The sequence below is a fragment of the Oryctolagus cuniculus genome, chromosome 13 (genome assembly GCF_051225735.1).
Source record: "Oryctolagus cuniculus isolate XC-2025 breed Fujian yellow rabbit chromosome 13, ASM5122573v1, whole genome shotgun sequence".
Lineage (NCBI taxonomy): Eukaryota > Metazoa > Chordata > Mammalia > Lagomorpha > Leporidae > Oryctolagus > Oryctolagus cuniculus.
The window spans coordinates 99,660,461-99,683,412 of NC_142879.1; the positions used below are offsets into that span (position 1 = coordinate 99,660,461).

At 36.7% G+C, this 22,952-nt stretch overlaps 1 protein-coding gene across 2 annotated transcripts in view; it reads left to right on the top strand.

Moving 5' to 3' along the window:
- LOC127489251 (uncharacterized) overlaps positions 1–22,742 on the top strand; it is a 110,596-nt gene extending 87,854 nt beyond the window's left edge. For both annotated transcript variants that reach the window (XM_089311844.1, XM_089311843.1), the window contains 7 exons: positions 38–150; positions 756–921; positions 3,042–3,289; positions 4,350–4,596; positions 17,524–17,626; positions 19,858–19,901; positions 21,245–22,742. In XM_089311844.1, the coding sequence (XP_089167970.1) occupies positions 38–150; positions 756–921; positions 3,042–3,289; positions 4,350–4,596; positions 17,524–17,626; positions 19,858–19,883 (903 nt within the window). In that variant the 3' untranslated portion in view covers positions 19,884–19,901; positions 21,245–22,742. The remainder of the gene's footprint in view (positions 1–37; positions 151–755; positions 922–3,041; positions 3,290–4,349; positions 4,597–17,523; positions 17,627–19,857; positions 19,902–21,244) is intronic.
- Positions 22,743–22,952: the final 210 nt, after the last annotated feature.

A 22,952-nucleotide genomic window follows, 5' to 3' on the forward strand; every position in this document is an offset into this window, starting at 1 on the left:
TCTATATTTTAAAAAATAATTTTCACATTTTCTTAAGTCTAAAGATGAACAGCAACACATAATGCTGCTTGCTGAGTTAAATCAAGCTCTGCAGGACAAACTGGATGAAGAGATGAAGAAAAGTGGTGATTTAGGAGACAAGATAACTCAGTAAGATTTTAGTATTTCAGGTTATATCAATTATTCTTTAATTAACTTATCTATAGTTTGACTATGTTAAAGCCTAAATACACATTTTCTTATGTTTTCATAATTGAACTGTACCCTGCAAAAGTTTACTTCTGAAACTCACAGAACCATCTGGAACCTTTTATATTTTTTGAATCCCAAAATATAACATTTTCTGTTTCATGATTTCATAAACAGTAATAACAATGCCCTGGCACATAATGTCAACTGAATTCTTCTTAATGTATCTTCAGCTTCTTTTTCTGGAGATACATTTGCTGTCTTTGATAATATTTCCATTTTTGGTAACGATCTTCTCTTAAACATCCAAATATTCAAATATTTAAAATATATCAGCATCATTCTTTCATAAAATTAAAATTTATATTTTTAGCTATAAAATATTTCATGAGATGTGCTAATTTTCTTTGTGTATCCCTCCAGGATATACTGTATATATACAGTATATATACACTGTATATACTGTATGCATTTAACTGTTTTAAATATATATGTGTACCTATTGCATGTATATGCACATGTATACATATTATATTTGATACATAAAAATGTATGACCTCTTCCAGGCCAGCTTTCTGCTGTGGTCCAGGAGTGCAGTGGAGGAAGGCCCAAGTGCTTGGGCACTGCACCCCATGGGAGACGAGGAGAAGCGCCTGGCTCCTGCCTTCGGATCAGCATGGTGCACCGGCTGCAGCGCACCAGCCGCGGCGGCCATTGGATGGTGAACCAACGGTAAAGGAAGACCTTTCTCTCTGTCTCTCTCTCTCACTGTCCACTCTGCCTGTCAAAAAAAAAGAGAAAACAAACTTCCAAGGTCAGAGGAGTCCTTTAATTCTTACCTCTCTCTATTTTTATTGCAAACTAGAAACTACTGGATTTTCTAATATAACCCTCTGAAAAAATGCAGCCTTCTGTGATTTTATTGGAGTTCATCCTATTAGACAATAAATATTCAGAAATACTGCCTTTTGAAAATTTGATTTTACCTGAGACAAAGAAGAAGTTAGGGGAGAGAGAGTGTGTGAGTGAGAGTAAGATAAAGAGCACACAAAACATTCCCATTCACTGGTTTACTCCTAAAATAACCAGATCTCATGTGAGGCCAAAGCTAAGAGCTGGGAACTCAAGCCAGGGGTCCCATGTGATTTATAGGAACCCAATTACTTGAGCCATCCCTGCTTCCTTCCAGTGCCTACATTGGCAGAATGGTAGACTCAGGAGCAATAGGCAAGAAAAAAACAAAAGCACTCTGATGCCCAGTCCCACGAATCTTTTTGACATAATCTCTTCACCTTGGGCTTCCAAAGGAGCCAGAATAGGACAGTATCGTGAATGTTCTTTAATTCCTAAGACCCATATGGTGATTTGAGGCACCACCTAAAGTTTTTCTGAAGTTTTATTGTCCCTTGTACAGTCATCATCTTTGCTTCATCTCTGGATCCTGTTTGCCTAGCAGCACTCTGGATTTGATTTTATTCCAGAAACCACCTTTTATTTTACTTTTTTTTTTTCACAATTGCATGGTGATTTGTTATGTGGAGATGCTGTAATTCACATATATGGATTTAGATACTTGAAGCCAATAAGTCATAGCTCCTTTAAATTTGGTAGTCTTCCTTTAGTTTCTCTCTCACATCAGTTTTACCTTCAGCTTCCTGAAGAATGGGCCCCTTGTCTTCCAGGTCTTGGTATCCTTTCTTGACAGTTCCTTCAAAACCTCAAGTTGCCACACAGTCTCTTTGATGTCCTTTTGGTTTTCATTCTTCCTCTTTTGTAGGCCCTTTCAGCTTCCACCTCCCTCTGGTCTGAAGACATTTAACCTATTGTAGTCTTTGTTTCAATTTCCTAAAGTTACAACTCCCTGTATCTAGTGTCACCATCTAGTGTATCTGGGGCACCACCTTCTGTTGCCCTCTCAGGCACATTTGTAGGGAGCTGAACCAGAAGCAGAACACCAAGGAGTTGAACCAGTGCTCCAGTATGGAATTCCAGCATCACAGCCAGCAGCTCAATATACTGTACACAATGCCAGCTTTGGTGTTGATAGTTGCTTTTTTTGGACCTTACCTGGGACATCAGTGGGAATATCAATATGTTGTTTCACTTTCTCGTCTTTGGGTGGCTAATTTCTAAGTCCGAGTTTGCTTGAGAGATTCAGGTGGAAGCAGCATCACATTTTACAGCCTAGCAAAAGTCACTCAGCATGTGTGCCCTATTCTGTTCACTAGATACACAGTGCTTTGTCCAGCTCACACTCAGGAGAGAAAATTTCATGGAAAAATTGTCAAAGGGTTTGTAGACATGCTCTAAATGTACTACTTTTAAGTATCAGTTAATGGTTTTATTTGAGGGAAATGACTCCTTCTCCACTCAGTACCAGGGAAACTCCATCAAGCTTTTCTCTTGCTATTGTTTAATATGTGCCCTTATTTTGTGGAAAACATCAAATGATGACAAGTCAGTTTCATTGACTGAAACATTTTCATTCACAAAAGTATACAAATCACATCATAAACTTTTATCCTCTGAATTGTGATTTCTCATTAACCTCAAGGGGAAAAATGGAATTTAGGAATTATAGTGTAGTTTTAGTTGCTTTAATTGCTATTCACTTTTAATCAATGCTTATATTCTTTGATAACTAATTTACATGAGTAGTAATGTAATAATGGTATTATTTTCATTATAATTCAAATTTCAGTCAATGTGTATTGAAGATAAATATTTTAAACTTTGGCTTGTTTTTTACTTTAAAATTTCTCTCAGAATCACTGATTCAAAACTAAAAGAAATAAATAAAAACATTAATATATTTTAATGATTTTTTAAATTACCTTTTTATTTTGCTTTAGAAAAAAGCATCATCTCAAAAAAGTTCCGAGTATCTAATGGAGAGTGATGACATTCCAAAAAGTATACAAAAAGAACACAGAATCCATGTTGGGATATCTACACTCTCCAAAATGAAAGCTCCTCAGGAAGCCATTTCTAAAGAATTGGAGGAATATAAGCAACTCCTTCTAGAGGGATTTGAAGCTTTGATAAGCAAACAAGATGAGATCATTCAGGGTGTAGAAGCTTTTTCAAAGCAAGTGAATGAGTAAGTCAAAACATAGAATCGCAGACAATAGCTTACATTCGCTAATTTGCCACTAAAGCATAATTCTTAGTGAAACAGATTCCTGAGATTAGTAAGGATATAATCTACCTAGACAAAGTGATTTTGGAAAATAATGTTAGTAAATGAAATTACCAGTAAATTTTTAGTGCAGAACAATTTATGTAAATGTTAACAACTCTGTTAAGTTCAAGATTACAACTTAAGTGTCTAGCATCTCTTCCTCCCCCTCCTCCACCTGTTGGTACAATATGGCACTTGTCTAGTTACCTTTCCTTTATTGTGATCATTGCTATTACCACCAAAGGACGCCTTGAGAAAGATTAAGAAAGAGAGGAAGGAAAGTATAGTGTCTGGAAGAAAGAAAGAGCAAGTCCCACCTTTGACGTCTTCCTAGCTGCTTTAGTTGTTGCTGAATACTTACTTGGCTATCTCATTCCCCACAGTCATTGTTGTTCTGAGTTATCTCTCAATGCCAAAAATCAAGCATTTGCTTAATTTCTCCCAAAAAGTGGGTGAAAAAAGCAGGGCTGTCAAAAGTAAGCACCTGAAAATGTCTTTGGTGGTATTCTAAATCTCTAACTTAGTTTTCTATCCTTTTTAAAAAGTTACTGTTTCATATATTTAAGTGGCAAAACATGATGTTTTCAAATATTTATATATTAGAAAATGTTTACTAGCATCAAAGAAATCAACATCCATTATATCAGAATTGTTATTTAAATAAAATATTTCTAATGGCATGCACAAGGATTTTTGAGAATAGAGCCTTTTGGGAGGAAGCAGATGTCACCGGATCAGTCATACAGCATTGAAAGGCATCCTTTTCCCTTGTACTGGGTTTGAGTCACGTTGTGAAATTTTCAACTTTAAAAATTAAAAGGCCTTAATTATACAGAAACTGTGCTCTGACACATTTTCAGTATTAAAACACTGTTTATTGTGCATGCCCATTGACTCTTTCTTTTAAAAAATGAAATTCATGTAAGAATTATTAAGGGGAAAATGAAATACTAAACATTGGTTCTTTCAATCTTCGCAGAGCTAATGAAGTGTTAGCAGAGGTCAGAACTAAAAATTTTCTCCTGGAGAAACAACAGACTGGAACATTAACCAAGTCTATTTCTACGCAAACTGTTTCTACGCAAACTTCGGTAGCGTCACTTAGCGTTGGAAATTGTGCTAATAGTTTCTGGCTCAGCAGAGATCTTACTCCACAACAAAACTTGGAGACTCCTACTTCAGCAACTCAGGCTTCACATCACAACACTGCAGAGTCTTTGGACACGGTTAGATATATTGCCTCTTTCCCCTTGGGTTTCAGGTTGTTCATATACTTCTTATTTTTAGTTTGTTGAAGTACTTAGTTTGATTGACATATGTATGCTAGTAATGGTTGTAATTATCCTCATTAATGTAGACATGAAACGCATGTTGCAGCTAATTTTTAAATATATATTTATTTATTTGAGAAGCAGAGATACAGACAGAGGGAGAGACAGAGAGATCTTCCATTTGCGATTCACTCCCCAAATGGGTGCAAAAGCTGGAGCCTAGCCAATCTGAAGTCAGAAACCAGTGGCTTTCTCCAAGTCTCCCATGCAGGTGCAGGGGTCCAAGTACCTTGACCATCTTCCACTGCTTTCCCAGGCAATAGCAGTGAGCTGGCTCAGAAGAGGGGCAATGGGGACAAGAACCAGCACCTGTATGGGATTTCAACACTGCAGGCAGAGGCTTAGTCCACTATGCCACAGAGCCATCCTCAATATTTTGCAACTATTTAATAAACTTAACAAATACAACTAAACTGACATATTTGCAAACATTTCAAAACTGCTTTAAGTTAGGTTTTGATAATTGAATATTTTTACCTAGTAATTAAAGATATACTTTGAGATCTGCTAATATATCTTTAACTTGATTTTCACTTGTGGTCCAAGACACTTTTAAGTTTTGTGCACCATCACATAATGCCTTCACCTATGATTTCACTATGACTGTTGTTAAAGCAAGGTTTCTCCATGTTCCTAACATTGAGCATTTTTTGAATCTCTCACCATTATATGAAGTTTAACCTTGCCACTTAACACACTTACAGTGATAATAAATGGCTACATGTATGTTTTTTGCTAAATTTTCATTCCAAACTGGAATTCTAATTTAATCCGAGCATGTTTTGGCCTGTGTATAAGTGATTCTATAATTTTATTATTTGTTATACAAATACATTATTATAAAATAACAAGAATGAAAATTAGCCTGAAAATTATCCACTGATTGGATAATTTGCATATAGAAATCTTTGTTGACCATTGAAATATAAAATATTGAGACCAGTTTTTATAGGGTAAAACTTATCTGCTTGTCAAGAAACTGCTTCCAAATTCTTTTCTCTGCAACAAAATACATGTATTTAATACTTGTAAAACTGTAAAAATATTTGCAAAATTATAAAAACAATGTAATTTATAAACTGGCAAGTATAATTTCCTCTGTATGTTAAAATAGTTATAATTCTATCTTGAACTACAACAGTTTAAATGGGCAAACTAACTTTTTATTTTGTTTAAACTCAGTACATATTTCCTACTTCTTAAAATATTTATGTGATGGACAGAATTATAGAGAGAGAAGAGAGGCAGAGATACAAATCAGTCTTCCATTCACTGGTTCACTCTTTGAATGACCACAATGGCTGGGGTTTGGCCAAGCTGAGGCCGGGAGCCAGGAGCTTCTTCCAGGTTTCCGACATGGGTGACAGCTTACAAACACTTGGACCATCTTCCACTGCTTTCCCAAGTGCATGAGCAGGGAGATAGACTGCATGGAAGCAGAGCAGTCAGGACTTGAACTCACACCCATATGGGATGCCAGAGCTGCAGGCAGCAGCTTAACTTGCTGTGCCACAGTGCCAGTCCCACATACTGATTTATAAAAGATTTGAGTTCTCCCTCAAATACAGCAGGATGTCAAAACTATAATTTCAACATACCAATAATCACTGAAAAACTATAGAGAGGTGTGCATATGTGCAGTGTTCATAGCTATGAAATTAATCTCTAAAAGACAATGCTGCATTATTTTCTGAGCAGCAATCTCAAGTATAATTTAGCCATAGCCTGTCAGTACATCATTACTGAGTGAGTACATTTGTTTCTGTATTTGATGTGCTTTGTTACTGCTATGGAGTTCACTTTCTGAAATATCCCTCCAACTCTTCTCCATCTTTCAAGTGTTATTTAAAAAGAATTTTCAGAAAGACTGCAAACTCAAGAGAGAAAAACACATTTCAATTTTGGTTTCATATTGATCTTTTTAGTAATTTTCTTGTTGGAATTGTTGACTTTTAGGTAGCAAGTGGCACTCCCTTTCCCTTTCTGAGTTCATTGGAATTGCAGCAGCCTGCACATAAATTGGTCATCTGACACTGGACTCAGGTGACCCAAGCAGCATTTTAAGCTCTGCACCAAATACCTGCCATGAAAGTGTCTTGTAAAAGGTCATCTAATATTTGAAAGTTTTCACTTGTGGGTATGAGCTGAACCACAACAACCTCCTACCAGTAAGGATGAAAACAGTATTCAACACTCAAGGCCCTTTGACTAATTGCTCTTTGAAGGGAAGATCCCTCCCTATACTCTGGATATTTGGTTTTACACTATGAGATTGTATATCAAAGGCAGTTGTCCTCAGCTGTCATATCTGGTGTAAAGCAGTAAAGAATGAAAGAAAACCTGGAGGAGAATTTTTGTAAAGGGAGGCCACTTCTACAAGTACCCATTACTTTAACATTCAGTTAGCCATCCATCCATCCATCCATCCATGCATCTATATATGTGAATGATAGCGCAACAGGGAGAGCAAGAAATCTTCCATCCAGTGATTCACTCCCTGAATGTTGACAACTGCCAGGATGGACCAGGCTGAATCAGGAGCCTGGAACTCCAACTGGGTCTCTAACAAGTGTAGCATAAACCCAGGCATCATTGCCACAATCTGCTGCCATCCAGGCACACCAATAAGAAGCTGGATTTGAATAATGGATGAAAGCTGATCCCTAGATACTCTGATGTCATCCTGTCACACCACAATGCCCACCATCCATGTATTCATTTTCCCCCCAATCCTGGGGTTTATTGATTGCATTAAAATTTCTAAAAATTTTAAGTGTTTTTTTTATTTTAACTTTTAATTAGTTTTTAACAGACTCATTTTACTTTGTACATGTAGTCCTAAGGACCTAATAACTTTCCCCTCCACCTTTACACTCTCCCCATCTCTCCCTCCCAAACTTTTTCCTCCCCCCCTTATTTTTAGTTTTTGAGATAACATTTCAAATTTACATTGCAGTACGAAGGCTTAACACTTCCCAGAATAAGAAGTTTAACAAGCAAAAAGCAAAAGACCCTAGTTTAGTGGGAAAAATAGACAATGGTATAAAAATAATGTACAATAAATTCTGAAGTAGTCACAGATCATTGAAACTAGAGTAATATAACACATTTAACCACTGGATTCACAAAGATATATAACAAAAGTTTACAAAACAGTCTTTTCAGTAATGCTAATACACATAGACATTTCTTTTTTCTTCTATTTTATTTTTAATTTTAGCCCCTACAAATAAAGGAGAGCATGCAGTATTTGTTTTTCTAGGTCTGGTTTATTTCAGTCATCATGATGTCCTCCAGTGGCATCCATTTGGCTTCAAGTGGTAGAATTTCCTTCTCTTCTTTATACCTGAATAATATCCCATTGTGTATATCTACCACATTTTCTTTATCCATTTTTCTGATGGTGGACACCTTCATTGATTCCCAATGTTGGCTCTTGTGAAGAGCTTCTATGAACATAATTATGAAGGTATCTCTTAATAGTATTCAAGTCTTTGAGATATACCCAATGTGGGATTGTTGGATCATATGGCAAATCTAGTTCTAGTTTGTTTTTTTTTTCAGATATCTCCACACTATTTTCCACAGTGGCTTCAGTAATTTATATTTCCAAAAATAGTGTTCTCCTTTCTCTACATCCTCACCAGTACTCGTTGCTCTCTGTTTTGGATTTTAGCCATTTTGACAGGGGTGAGGTGATAGCTCATTGTGGTTTTGATTTGCATTTCCCTGATGGCTTGGGATGCTGAGCCTGTTTTCACATATTTGTTGGCCATTTGTATTTCTTCTTTTGAGAACTGTCTATTAAAGTCCTTTGCCCATTTCTCAACTGGATTATTTATTATTGTTGAGTTTTTAAAGTTACTGATACATCTGGAATATTAATCCTTTGTCAGAAAAGTGATTTGCAAATATTTCCCCATTCTTTTGGATGTCTCTTCACTCTACTGATTATTTTCTTTGCTGTGCAAAAGCTGCTGAGTCTGATATAGCCCCATTTATTTAGTTCTGCTTTTGTTGGCTGTGCTTGGGGATCTTATCCAATAAGCCATCCCCTACAGCAGTGTCTTGGAGTGATTTTGCTATGTGTTCTTCCAGCAACTTCATAGTCTCAGGTCTAAAATTTAAGTCTTTTATCCAGCTTGAGTTTATTTTTGAATACGGTGATAGGTATGGATCTAATTTCATTCTTCTATACATATAAATCCAGTTTTGCTTGCACCATTTGTTCAAGAGACTATCCCTACTTCCACTGTTTGGTCTGAGCAATTTTGTCAAAAATCAGTTGGCTTGTATGTATGCAGATTGATTTCTGAGCTCTCTGGTCAGTTCCATCATTCTATGTATTGTTTTTTTTTTTACTTTTATTTAATGAATATAAATTTCCAAAGTACAGAATATGGATTACAATGGCTTTCCCCCCATAACTTCCCTCCCACCCCCAACCCTCCCCTTTGCTGCTCCCTCTCCCCTTCCATTCACATCAAGATTCATTTTCAATTCTCTTTATATTCAGAAGATCAATTTAGTATAAATTAAGTAAAGATTTCATCAGTTTGCACCCACACAGAAACACAAAGTATAAAGTACTGTTTGAGTACTAGTTATAGCATTAATTCACATTGAACAGCACATTAAGGACAGAGATCCTACATGAGGAGTAAGTGCACAGTGACTCCTGTTGTTGACTTAACAAATTGACACTCTTGTTTATGGCATCAGTAATCACCCTAGGCTCTTGTCATGAGTTGCCAAGGCTATGGAAGCCTTTTGACTTCACCGACTCTGATCATATTTAGACAAGGTCATAGTCAAAGTGGAAGTTCTCTCCTCCCTTCAGAGAAAGGTACCTCCTTCTTTGATGACCTGTTCTTTCCACTGGGATCTCACTCACAGAGATGTATTGGTTTTTATGCCAGTAATATGCTGCTTTGATCACTATAGCTTTGTAGTATGCTTTGAAGTCAGGTAGATGCCTCCAGCTTGACTTTGCTCATTCAGGATTGCTTTGGCTATTCTGGGTCTTTTGTGATTCCATAAAAGTTTTAGGATTACTTTTTCTAGTTTTGTAAAGAATGTCATTGGTAGTTTGATAGGGATTGCATTGAATCTGTAGATTGCTTATATAGAATGGACATTTTAATGATTTTAAATCTTTCTTTTCTTTTCTTTTTTCATTTTTTTAACTTTTATTTGATGAATATAAATTTCCAAAGTACAGAATATGGATTACAATGCCTTCCTCCCCATAACGTCCCTCCCACCCGCAATCATCCACTTTTTCACTCCCTCTCCCCTTCCATTCACATCAAGATTCATTTTCGATTCTCTTTATATACAGAAGATCAGTTTAGCATACATTAAGTAAAGATTTCAACAGTTTGCTCCCACACAGAAACACAAAGTATAAAGTACTGTTTGAGTACTAGTTATAGCATTAAATCTCAATGTACAGCACACTAAGGACAGAGATCCTACATGAGGAGTAAGTGCACAGTGACTCCTGTTGTTGACTTAACAAATTGACACTCTTGTTTATGGCATCAGTAATCACCCTAGGCTCTTGTCATGAGCTGCAAAGGTTATGGAAGCCCCCTGAGTTCACTGACTCTGATCTTATTTAGACAAGCAAACTTTCAAAGTGGAAGTTCTCTCCTCCCTTCAGAGAAAGGTACCTCCTTCTTTGATGACCCATTCTTTCCACTGGGATCTCACTCGTGGAGATATATCATTTAGGTTTTTTTTTTTTTCCCCAGAGTGTCTTGGCTTTCCATGCCTGAAATACTCTCATGGGCATTTCAGCTGGATCCGCATGCCTTAAGGGCTGATTATGAGGCCAGAGTGCTGTTAGGACATTTGCCATTCTATGGGTCTGCTGTGTATCTCATTTCCTATGTTGGATCATTCTCTCCCTTTTTTATTCTATCAGCTAGTATTTGCAGACACTATTCTTGTTTATGTGATCCCTTTGGTTCTTAGTCTATCATTAGGATCAATTGTGAACAGAAATTGATCACTGGGACTAGTGAGATGGCATTGGTACATGCCACCTCGATGGGATTGAATTCAAATCCCCTGGTATGTTTCTAACTCTACCGTTTGAGGTAAGTCAGCTTGAGCATGTCCCGAATTGCACATCTCTTCCCTCTCTTATTCCCACTCTTATATTTAACAGCGATCACTTTTCAGTTAAGTTTCAGCACTTAAGAAGAATTGTGTATTGATTATAGTATTCAACCAAAAGTATTAAGTAGAACAAACAAAAAAAATACTAAGAGGGATAACATATTAAGCTGCTCATCAACAGTCAGAGTGAGGGCTGATCAAGTCACCATTTCTCATAGTGTTCATTTCACTTTAACAGGTTTCCTTTTTGGTGCTCAGTTAGTTGTCACCTATCAAGGAGAACAAGTGGCATTTGTCCCTTTGGGATTGGCTTACTTCACTCAGCATAATGTTTTCCAAATTCCTAACAGGGATCACTTTTCAGTTAAATTTAGACACCTAAGAATAATTGTGTGTTAATTACAGAGTTCAACCAATGGTACTAGGACAAAAAAAAATACTAAAATGGATAAAGTATTACATTGTACATCAACCGTCAGGACAAGAGCTGATCAAGTCACTGTTTCTCATAGTGTCCATTTCACTTCAACAGGTTTCCCCTTTGGTGCTCAGTTAGTTGTCTCCGATCAGGGAGAACATATGATATTTGTCCCTTTGGGACTGGCTTAATTCACTCAGCATGATGTCCTTCTTGTTCCAAATGACTGGGTTTTGTTGTTTTTGACTGCTGTATAGTATTCTATAGAGTACATGTCCCATAATTTCTTTATCCAGTCTACTGTTGATGGGGATTTGGTTTGGTTCCATGTCTTAGCTATTGTGAATTGACCTGCAATAAACATTAATGTGCAGACTGCTTTTTTGTTTGCCAATTTGATTTCCTTTGGGAAAATTCCAAGGAGTGGGATGGCTGGGTTGAATGGTAGGGTTATTTTCAGGTTTCTGAGGAATCTCCAGACTGACTTCCATAGTGGCTTGACCAGTTTGCATTCCCACCAACAGTGGGTTAGCGTCCCTTTTTCCCCACATCCTCGCCAGCATCTATTGTTGGTAGATTTCTGAATGTGAGCCATTCTAACTGGGGTGAGGTGGAACCTCATTGTGGTTTTGATTTGCATTTCCCTGATTGCTAATGACCTTGAACATTTTTTCATGTGCCTGTTGGCCATTTGGATTTCCTCTTTTGAAAAATGTCTGTTGAGGTCCTTGGCCCATCTCTTAAGTGGGTTGTTTGTTTTGATGTTGTGGAGTTTCTTGATCTCTTTGTAGATTCTGGTGATCAACCCTTTATCAGTTGCATAGTTTGCAAATATATTTTGCCATTCTGTCAGTTGGCTCTTCTCTTTCCTGACTGTTTCTTTTTCCGTACAGAAACTTCTCAATTAGATGCAATCCCAAATGTTAATTTTGGCTTTGACTGCCTGTGCTTCTGGGGTGTTTTCCAAGAAGTCATTGCCGGTACCTATATCTTGCAGGGTTTTTCCAATGCTCTCTAATAATTTGATGGTGTCAGGTCATAGATTGAAGTCTTTAATCCATGTTGAGTGGATTTTTGTGTAAGGTGAAAGGTAGGGGTCTTGCTTCATGATTGTGCATGTGGAAATCCAATTTTCCCAGCACCATTTATTGAATAGACTGTCCTTATTCCAGGGATTGGTTTTGGATCCTTGATCAAATACAAGTTGGCTGTAGATATTTGGATTGATTTCTGGTGTTTCAATTCTGTTCCATTGGTCTACCCATCTGTTTCTGTACCAGTACCATGCTGTTTTGAATACAACTGCCCTGTAGAATGCCCTGAAAGCTGGTATTGTGATGCCTCCGGCTTTGTTTTTGTTGTACAAGATTGTTTTAGCTATTCGAGGTCTCCTGTGTCTCCATATGAATTTCAGCATCATTTTTTCCAGATCTGAGAAGAAGGTCTTTGGTATCTTGATTGGTATTGCATTGAATTTATAAATTGCTTTTGGGAGAATGGACATTTTGATGATATTGATTCTTCCAATCCATGAGCATGGAAGATTTTTCCATTTCTTGGTATCCTCTTCTATTTCTTTCTTTAAGGTTTTGTAATTCTCATCATAGAGATCCTTAACGTCCTTGGTTAAGTTTATTCCAAGGTATTTGATTGTTTTTGTAGCTATTGTGAATGGGATTGATCTTAGAAGTTCTTCCTCAGCCATGGCATTGCCTGTGTATACAAAGGCTGTTGATTTTTGTGCATTGATTTTATACCCTGCTACTTTGCCAAACTCTTCTATGAGTTCCAACAGGCTCTTAGTAGAGTTCTTTGGGTCCCCTAAATAAAGAATCATGTCATCTGCAAAGAGGGATAGTTTGAGTTCTTCCTTCCCAATTTGTATCCCTTTAATTTCTTTTTCTTGCCTAATAGCTCTGGCTAGAACCTCCAGAACTATATTGAATAGCAGTGGTGAGAGTGGGCATCCCTGTCTGGTCCCAGATCTCAGTGGAAATGCTTCCAACTTTTCCCCATTCAATAGGATGTTGGCCATGGGTTTTTCATAGATTGCTTTGATTGTATTGAGGAATGTTCCTTCCAAACCCAGTTTGCTTAGAGTTTTCATCATGAACGGGTGTTGTATTTTATCAAATGCTATCTCGGCGTCTATTGAGATAATCATATGGTTTTTCTTCTGCAGTCTGTTAATGTAGTGTATCACATTGATTGTTTTGCGCACATTAAACCATCCCTGCATACCAGGGATAAATCCCACTTGGTCTGGGTGGATGATCTTTCTGATGTGTTGTTGCATTCTATTGGCGAGAATTTTATTGAGGATTTTTGCATCTATGTTCATCAGGGATATTGGTCTGTAATTCTCTTTCAATGCTGCATCTTTTTCTGGCTTAGGAATTAAGGTGATGCTGGCTTCATAGAATTTGGGAGGACTCCCTCTTTTTCGATTATTCTGAATAGTTTGAGAAGAATTGGAGTTAGTTCTTCTTTAAATGTCTGGTAGAATTCAGCAGTGAATCCATCTGGTCCTGGGCTTTTCTTTGTTGGGAGGGCCTTTATTACTGTATCAATTTCTGTCTCAGTTATGGGTCTGTTTAGGTTTTCGATGTCTTCCTGGTTCAATTTAGGTAGGTTGCATGTGTCCAGGAATCTATCCATTTCTGATAGATTTCCCTGTTTGTTGGCATACAAGTCCTTGTAGTAATTTCTGATGATTCTTTTTATTTCTGTGGTGTCTGTTGTTATGTTTCCTTTTTCATCTCTGATTTTATTGATTTGGGTCTTTTCTTTTTTTGGTTAGTTGGGCCAATGGGGTGTCAATTTTGTTTATCTTTTCAAAAAACGAGCTCCTTGTTTGGCTTATTTTTTGTAATGTTTTTTTTTTATTGAATCCTGTTGATTTCTTCTCTGATTTTATGATTTTTCTTCTCCTACTAGATTTGGGTCTGGTTTGCTGTAGGTTTTCTAGATCCTTGAGGTGAATTGAAAGCTCATCTATTTGGTGCCTTTCCAATTTCTTGATGTAGGCATCTATTGATATAAACTTTCCTTTTAATACTGCTTTTTCTGCATCCCATAAGTTTTGGTATGTTGTGCTGTTATCCTCAGTTACTTCCAGAAAATTTTTGATTTCTCTTTTAATTTCTTCTATGACCCATTGTTCATTCAGGAGCATGTTGTTCAATCTCCATGTGTTTGCGTATGCTCTAGGGATTCCTGAGTTGCTAATTTCCAGCTTCATTCCTTTATGGTCTGAGAAGCTGCATGGTATGATTCTAATTCTTTTGAATTTGCTGAGACTTGCTTTATGGCCTAGTATGTGGTCAATCCTAGAGAAGGTTCCGTGTACTGCTGAGAAGAATGTAAAATCTTTAGCTGTAGGATTGAAAGTTCTGTAGATATCTGTTAGATCCATTTGGGCTATAGTGTCATTTAAATCTACTGTATCCTTGTTGATCTTCTGTCCTGTTGATCTGTCTATTTCTGAGAGTGGAGTATTGAAGTCCCCCAGTACTATTGTATTGGGGTCTAAGTCTCCCTTTAAGTCCCTTAACAAATCTTTTAGATAAACCGGTGCCCTGTAGTTAGGTGCATATACATTGATAATTGTTATATCTTCTTGTTGTATTGATCCCTTAATCATTATATAGTGTCCCTCTTTGTCTTTCTTAACAGTTTTTGTGGTAAAGTTTATGTTGTCCGATATTAAGATGGCTACGCCTGCTCATTTTTCATTTTGGTTGGCATGGTATATCTTTTTCCAGCCTTTCATTTTCAGTCTGTATGGATCTTTGTTGGAAAGATGTGTTTCTTGTAAGCAGCAAATAGATGGGTTTTGTTCCTTAACCCAATCAGCCAATCTGTGTCTTTTAACTGGACAGTTCAGGCCATTAATGTTCAATGTGACTATTGGTAAGTGGTAACTTTGCCCTGCCATTTGCCAAAGATAAGTTGTAATATATGCTTTGAATTCCCTGTGATCTTTTGCTGTGAGGTTTCCTTCCTTTACCTTCTTTCATATTGATGACCGTGTTTCTGTGTTTCTGTGTGCAACACATCTTTAAGCATCTTTTGCAGGGCTGGATGAGTGGCCACAAATTCTTTCAATTTCTGTTTGTTATGAAAAGTCTTTATTTCACCTTCATTCACAAATGATAGCTTTGCAGGATATAATATTCTGGGCTGGCAGTTTTTCTTTCTTAGTACCTGGGCTATATCTTGCCATTCCTTCCTAGCTTGTAGTGTTTCTGATGAGAAGTCAGCTGTGAGTCTGATTGGAGATCCTCTGAGAGTAATCTGACGTTTCTCTCTTGCACATTTTAGGATCTTTTCTTTATGTTTCACTGTGGAGAGTTTAATTACAACGTGTCGTGGTGAGGATCTCTTTTGGTCATGTTTATTAGGGGCTCTGTGAGCTTCCTGTACTAGGATTTCTCTGTCCTTCTCCAAACCTGGGAAATTTTCTGCTAATATCTCACTAAAAAGGCCTTCTAATCCTTTCTCCCTCTCCATGCCTTCAGGAACTCCTAGAACCCGAATGTTGGGTTTTTTAATAGTATCCTGCAGATTCCTGACAATATGTTTTAGATTTCTAATTTCCTCTTCTTTTCTTTGGTCTGACAATATCCTTTCTTGTTCTCTGTCTTCTAAGTCCGATATTCTCTCTTCTGCTTCTCCCATTCTGTTTGTAAGGCTCTCTATTGTGTTTTTCATTTGATCTATTGAATTCTTCACTTCATTATGATTTCTCGTCAGTATCACAGTTTCCTGTTGTACTAGTTGTTTCGTTTCATTTTGATTCCTCCTTAATATTTCATTTTCACGAGAGAGATTTTCTATCTTGTCCATTAAGGATTTCTGTAGTTCAAGAATTTGTTTTTGAGAACTTCTTAATGTTCTTATCCATTTTTTGAGATCTGCTTCTTGCATTTCTTCTAACTCATCATCTTCATAATCTTGAATTGGGGTGTCTTTTTCATTTGGGGGCGTCATGGTGACTTCCTTGTTTTTATTACCTCGGTTTTTGCGTTTGTTATTTGGCATATTGGAGATATTTGGTTTCTTCACTGTGGTGCTTTTTCTTGTTATACTATGACTCTAGATTAAGTGGACTGTCTGTTTTTGATGGAGCCTTAGAGGCTTGAGATGGGTGTGGCCTGAGAGCTCTGTTTGGTGTGCCAAAGGTGACACTCCCAGGTTAGGCGTGGTAGATCTCTCTCTCTCTCTCGCTCTCTCGCTCTCTCTCTCTCTCTTTCTTTCTTTTTTTGATTCAAAAGGGAAGTAATTCCCCACAGCTCACGTTCCAGTGCTGGTGTGTTGAGTCTGCCGCTGGTGTCCCGAACTGTGGGCTCCCACGCTCTCCATGCAGGTCCACTGTGAATCACGCATTCCGGAAGAGTTTCTTCTGCTGTTTCCTCCCCTACTCTTCCTTGAACCTGCAGTATCTCCACTTTTATTAAACTGTCTCTCCCCGGACTATCAGTGTGCTCCCTTCCTATTCTGCCATCTTGCCTCCCAACATATTCTGATTTTGAATCTTTCAATCCATGAGCAAGTGGTATCTTTCCATTTTTTTGCAGCCCTTAATGACCTCTTCTTCAATGTTTGAGACTTTTCATTGTATAAACCTTTCACTTCTTTGGTTCAATGTATTCCTAAACAGTTGATTTTTTGGTGCCTATTGTGAATGAAATTTCTTTTTTCTTTTTTGACAGTGAATAAAATTTCTTTCTTGATTTCTTTTTCTGTGAGTTCATCATTAACCTAGAAAAAGCACTTGATTTTGTATATTTATATTTTAACTAGCAACTTTACTGAATTGGTTTATCAATTCTAACAGCTTTTTGGTGGAGTGTTTAGGTTTGTCCACATAAATCATGTCATCTAAAAACACACATGATCTTGCTGAAATTGCTTTACAAAATGTTCTCTATAAAGTTACGGTTTCTTTAACATGAAAATAAGGAACTTTTCAAGAAGGACATCTCATTTTTCTATGTAAAACGTATACTATTAAATATTTTTGAGTGTAATATAAGATAATATCATCTATTATACATAGGAAATATATATATAGGAGAACTATTGAGGAAAATAATATTACATTGGTAGTTCCTTCATTCAAATTATGTAAGAATGTGATTTATACTTTATGTAATTTTTATTTATGATAACATAAGATTCTACCAGTAACTGTTCTTTCCAACATATTGTAGTGAGTTATTTTCCCCCCATATTCTACTTGGTGATGCTGTTGACACATTGTTCAATTTCTAAAGTTTGCCCTTCAGGATCTTGACACCTCAACTTTATGGGAAAGATGTTTTCAGATCATTGAAAAATATAGGAGTCAAGAAAATTTGCCTTCATGCCAGAATGAAGGTATTTATATTACTTTATCATGATCTCTATGAACTGTTTATTATGTCATGTGTAGGAGTATTTAAAGCCTGTTGGGATATTTTATTAGATAATAACTTTTATATAAAATATTTAAGTAAGAATATTCTAGAGACAGCTGCAATATATTTTGAAATGTTTCTTCACATTTCAAAATTAAGTGGGTAATTAGAATTAATAACTTCATAGAACTGTATTTGTGAATTGTATAAATGTGTTTATATTAAATAATTTTTTTAAATTATGATCAAACTTAAAAAACAAATGTTTCAAAATTTGACTACATTTTTACGACATTTATTTTAAAGGCAGAGATAGAGGGAGGGAGAGACAGAGAGGTCTTCATTTGATTATTCACTCCCCAAATGGACACAATGGACAGGGCTGGGCCTGGCCAAAGCCAGAGCCTGGAATTCCACCCAGGTCTCCCACATGGGTGTCAGGGGCCCAAACACTCGGGGCATCTTTTGCTGCTTTCCCAGGTGGATTATCAGAGAGCTGAAATCGGACTTGCCAGAAATGGTGGAGTTAGAAACATGCCAGGGGATTCCAATACAATCCCATCAAGGTGGCATGTACCAATGCCACCTCACTAGTCCCAGTGATCAATTTCAGTTCACAATTGATCACACTGATAGGTCTAAGAGTCAAAGGGATCACACAAACAAGACTAGTGTCTGCTAATACTAACTGGTAGAATCAAAAAGGGAGAGAATGATCCAACATGGGAAGCAGGATACACAGCAGACTCATAGAAGTGCAGATGTCCTAAACAGCACTCTGGCCTCAGAATCAGCCCTTAAGGCATTCGGATATGGCTGAAGAGCCTATGAGAGTATTTTAGGCATGGAAAGCCAAGACACTGTGGAAAAAAAAGACCTAAATGAAAGATCTCTGCGAGTGAGATCCCAGTAGAAAGAACAGGCCATCAAAGGAGGAGGTAGCTTTCTCTGAAGGGAGGAGAGAACTTCCACTTTGACTATGACCCTGTCAGAATAAGATCAAAGTCGGCAAAGCCAAAAGGCTTCCATGGCCTTGGAAACTCATGACTAGAGCCTAGGGAGATTACTGACGCCATAAATAAGAGTGTCACGTTGTTAAGTCAACAACAGGAGTCACTGTGTACTTACTTCTCATGTGGGATCTGTCCTTAGTTTGTTGTCCAATGTGAAGTAACGCTATAACTAGTACTGAAATAGCATTTTACACTTTGTGTTGCTGTGTGGGTGCAAACTGATGAAATCTTTACTTAATATATACTAAATCGACCTTCTGTATATGAAGAGAATTGAAAATGAATCTTGATGTGAATGGAATGGGAGAGGGAGTGGGAGATGGGAGGGGTGCGATGGGAGGGAAATTATGGGGGGGGGAAGCCATTGTAATCCATAAACTACTTTGGAAATTTATATTTACTAAATAAAAGTAAAAAAAAAAAGAAAGCGGAGCAGTCGATGCGTTAATATAGGATGCTGGCTTCAGAGAAGCTGCTTACCTTGCTGGTCTACAATGCATGCCCCAATGCTAACTTCCAAAAGAAATGAAAATTAAAGAGTTACACATTGGTTTCCTTATTTCTCATTCTAGAAAGTCATGCATCTAACAATTGAATTTGAAAATTAGTTCTCAAATTTTCTGAATACTCATGTCCATATGAATACAGTACTGTTGTGTTATAATATACACAAGATGTTTTTTTATCTAATATTTTCCCAGTAGAATTTTTACATGACATTATGACAATACCTCTTTCTTTACTTATTTGCTTAATATTCCATGATGAAAATACCATGGAATACTTTAAAATTTGTTTTTCTAGAAGTGGGTAATGGAAAATTCAGTTTATGGAAACACATGAAAGTGAAAAAGTCATCTTTTATAAAGTACAGAGTTGTTCTAGTTCATTCATTTATTGTAAAACCTGACTTGACTTGTTTTAACCTTTGTACTAATTAAATGCCACCCTTCTAAAATAATGTGTATGAAACAGATTAATGCTTAGTGTACTTTTTAATCATATTTTCCTATTAGGTTAACATAAAATCACTAGGAATTTTGTTTAATATATGTGACTGTTTTTCTATTTAAGCCATCTTCAAGTTTGGTCTAGTCTCTAAAAGAATTAAGGACCATATTTTTAACTGATAGTTTATTCCCGTGATAATATAACTAGTTTAACTTAAATATTATACATAAAATTTGCCTTGTTTCAGATGTGGAAAGCACAACACAATTTTAAGTAGCAAATGAGATGGAGGTATGTTGTCAAATTTTGTGAAAGCATTGATTTATGACAAACTGTAAGTAGCAAGTGGCATCCCTTTTTATTTTTGGTTCACTACTTTACATAAAGCTAATGAACTATGTGAACTATGTGAACATTATAATGAGGAATATATTTATTATATAGTCTTCATATCCCATAGCTTAGAAAATATCTCAAAAAGGTTTATGGGCCTCTCTTTTTCTGACTCTACACTTTGTATGCTCTTGCTGTCTCTGTGATACTGTCAGCCTACATACGAAAGCTGTTTTCAGAAGACAGTGGCATCATCAGCTTCTCAAGTGCATCGTAGTGACATAAGGGCCATCTCAAGTCCTTGTCATAGCCAGTCAAGCAATGACAGTACAAAGCAGCTGCTTGACAGTAGCACTTAACATCTGGGCTCATTTACTTTTACCCTCAAGAAAGTTTCCAAAATCCTTAGCAAGGAACAAAAGCACAACTCCGTTTGTTTGTCAAGACAAACCAGCCTACTTATGATACCACAAGTTCTCTTCCTGAGCTCTATCTCTTTGCATTCAGTCTGCTTTCCATCTATCAGGTATACTATTTCCTTGTACTGTGGATGTCGACTTCCATGCCACTGCCACTAAAAAAACCTACAGTAATGACATAAAATTAGAAACAATTTCTCTTCTGTGTGTGTGGTGATAGTGCCATAATTTATTCCTATCCCCATAGGGAAGTTGCCTCCTCATCTATATTTTTTAAAGATGTATTTATTTATTTAAAAGTTACAGTTCCACACAGAAAGGGAGGTAGAGAGAGAGAGAGAGAGAGAGAGAGAGAGAGAGAGGTCTTCCATCCACTGGTTCCCTCCCCAACTGGCCATAATGGCTGGAGCCAGGAGTTTCCTCTGGGTCTTCCCATGTTGGGTGCTGGGGCCCAAGGACTTGGGTCATCTTCTACTGCTTTCCCAGGCATAGTAGAGAGCTGGTTCAGAAGTGGAGCAGCTGGGACTTGAGCTGGTGCCCATATGGGATGTGGTGGCTTTACCCTCTCTGCCATAGTGCGGCCCCTTCATCTATATTTTTAGACATAGCATATGATTATTTAGAGATGGACAGTATTATCTTCATCTTTAATCACATTGTTAAGCTGAGGAAAGAATGAAAAAGAAGAAAAATACAGGATCACTGATATTTAACTCACAGTAATAATTCCATTGTGTAAATATAGACAAATTATATCTAAAGGTAATTTTGTACTTTAGTAATATATACAAATTTTTCTTGAAATTATCACCTTGTACTGATTTAAACAGTTAATTATGACATGTTTGATATTAAAAAATGGAATTCTTTCTTTTTTTCCAGCTACTGAGGAACTTAAAAAGTGACCTAGGAGCCAACAATGAGTCCAATTTAAGTCAACATGTCAAAAGAATATGTACACATTTTAAAGAAAAAATATGCTCTGAATTACAATTACTGACCACTGCTATGTAACACATTTACCATTTACTTATGCTTTATATTATAAAATTTTACTGACCACTGCTTATGTAACACACCTGTTATTTCTTTTTAAATATATTATGTGGGAAAATCCTCACTAACTGAAAACATTTAGTGTTATGTATCTACAATTGAAATTTTGTATTTCCAATTTATATTTTTTGAAAGACAGAGATAGTGGTAAGGGAGGGAGCAAGAAAAAGGGAAAGGGGAAAAGAGGGGGAAAACAGAGAGATCCCCCTTCCAATAGTACAGCACCCATATATCTGCAGTGAAATATAGGTGGGCTGTGCTGAAGCCAGGATCCAGGAATTCAGTTCAGGCATCCTACTTATGTGGCAAGGATCCAATTACTTGTTCTATCACTCGCCACTTCCCAGAGCACACATTATTGGAAGCTAGGAATCAGGATGGGAACCTGGTCTTGCTAGGGATTCCACCAGGGATGCAGGATATTTCAAACGGCATCTTAACTTCTGTTCCCAATGGCAGGCCAGTTGCAGCACATGAAACTGTTTGTTGGGATGTATAACTAACTTAGCACAGATTTTGCAAATGAAAACCAGTATGATTAACTTTTACAAACTCAGTTGTCCAAATGGTGGCCATTATACAGCACCCTGAAAACCAAGTTGAATGGAATACTTTAGTGGGATTAATTAAGGGCTTCTTTGAATTTGCCAATTTTTGCTACTACATACAAACCTAATGATTTGGATAGACATCATTTTGGTATACTGATACTCTGGCCAGTGTCAATATCATTGCTTGGATGCAATATAATTTTATAGTGCTACCAAAATTATGTAATTTTAACTTTAGGCATTGATTCATACACCTTCTTCATGGAGAAGTTATGTTTACCTATGGCTTTCTGTGTTTCCTTTTTAGTTTTTATTACCTTTTAGGAAACAATCTTAAAATTAAAAAAAAATTAAGTTTTAGTACAAATAATTTGCCCTCTTAAAGAAAGTGAGAGTCATCTGCTGACATTATGCCATCAGCTCTGACTACTTTGGAATATATTTCCTATAAGTAAGGACATACTAAATACAATAAAACACTCAGAATCACGAAGTTAACACTGTTCTGTGTATCCACAGATTCTTTTCCAGTTTTGTTACATGTCTTGTGATGTCCTTGATAATAAGAGAATCCCATTCAGATCCATGAATTTCTTTTAGTTGTTGCCTTTCTTAGATTTCTTCAGTCTGGAGGAGTTCCTTCCTTTTCTTTGACATTAATGACCATGGATCTTTTGAAGACTAAATTCCAATCATGCAGAATGTCCCTGATTGGATATTTTCTGATATTTCAGTATAATTCGGTTAGGATTATACAGTTTTTGTTAAGGGCATAACAGAAGGGATCCTGTGATCATTGCATACTGTCATGTAACCTACACTTTTGATTTCTCCCATTACTAGTGATGTTGCTGATGCTGTCTGTTGCATTTCTCCTCTGTAGTGTTCCTTTTTTACATTTCACTTAGTTTTAATCAGGTTTCATCATTTGAGACTAAATATCTGTTCTTTCTCAATTTTTTTATGATTCAATTTTTGTTTTT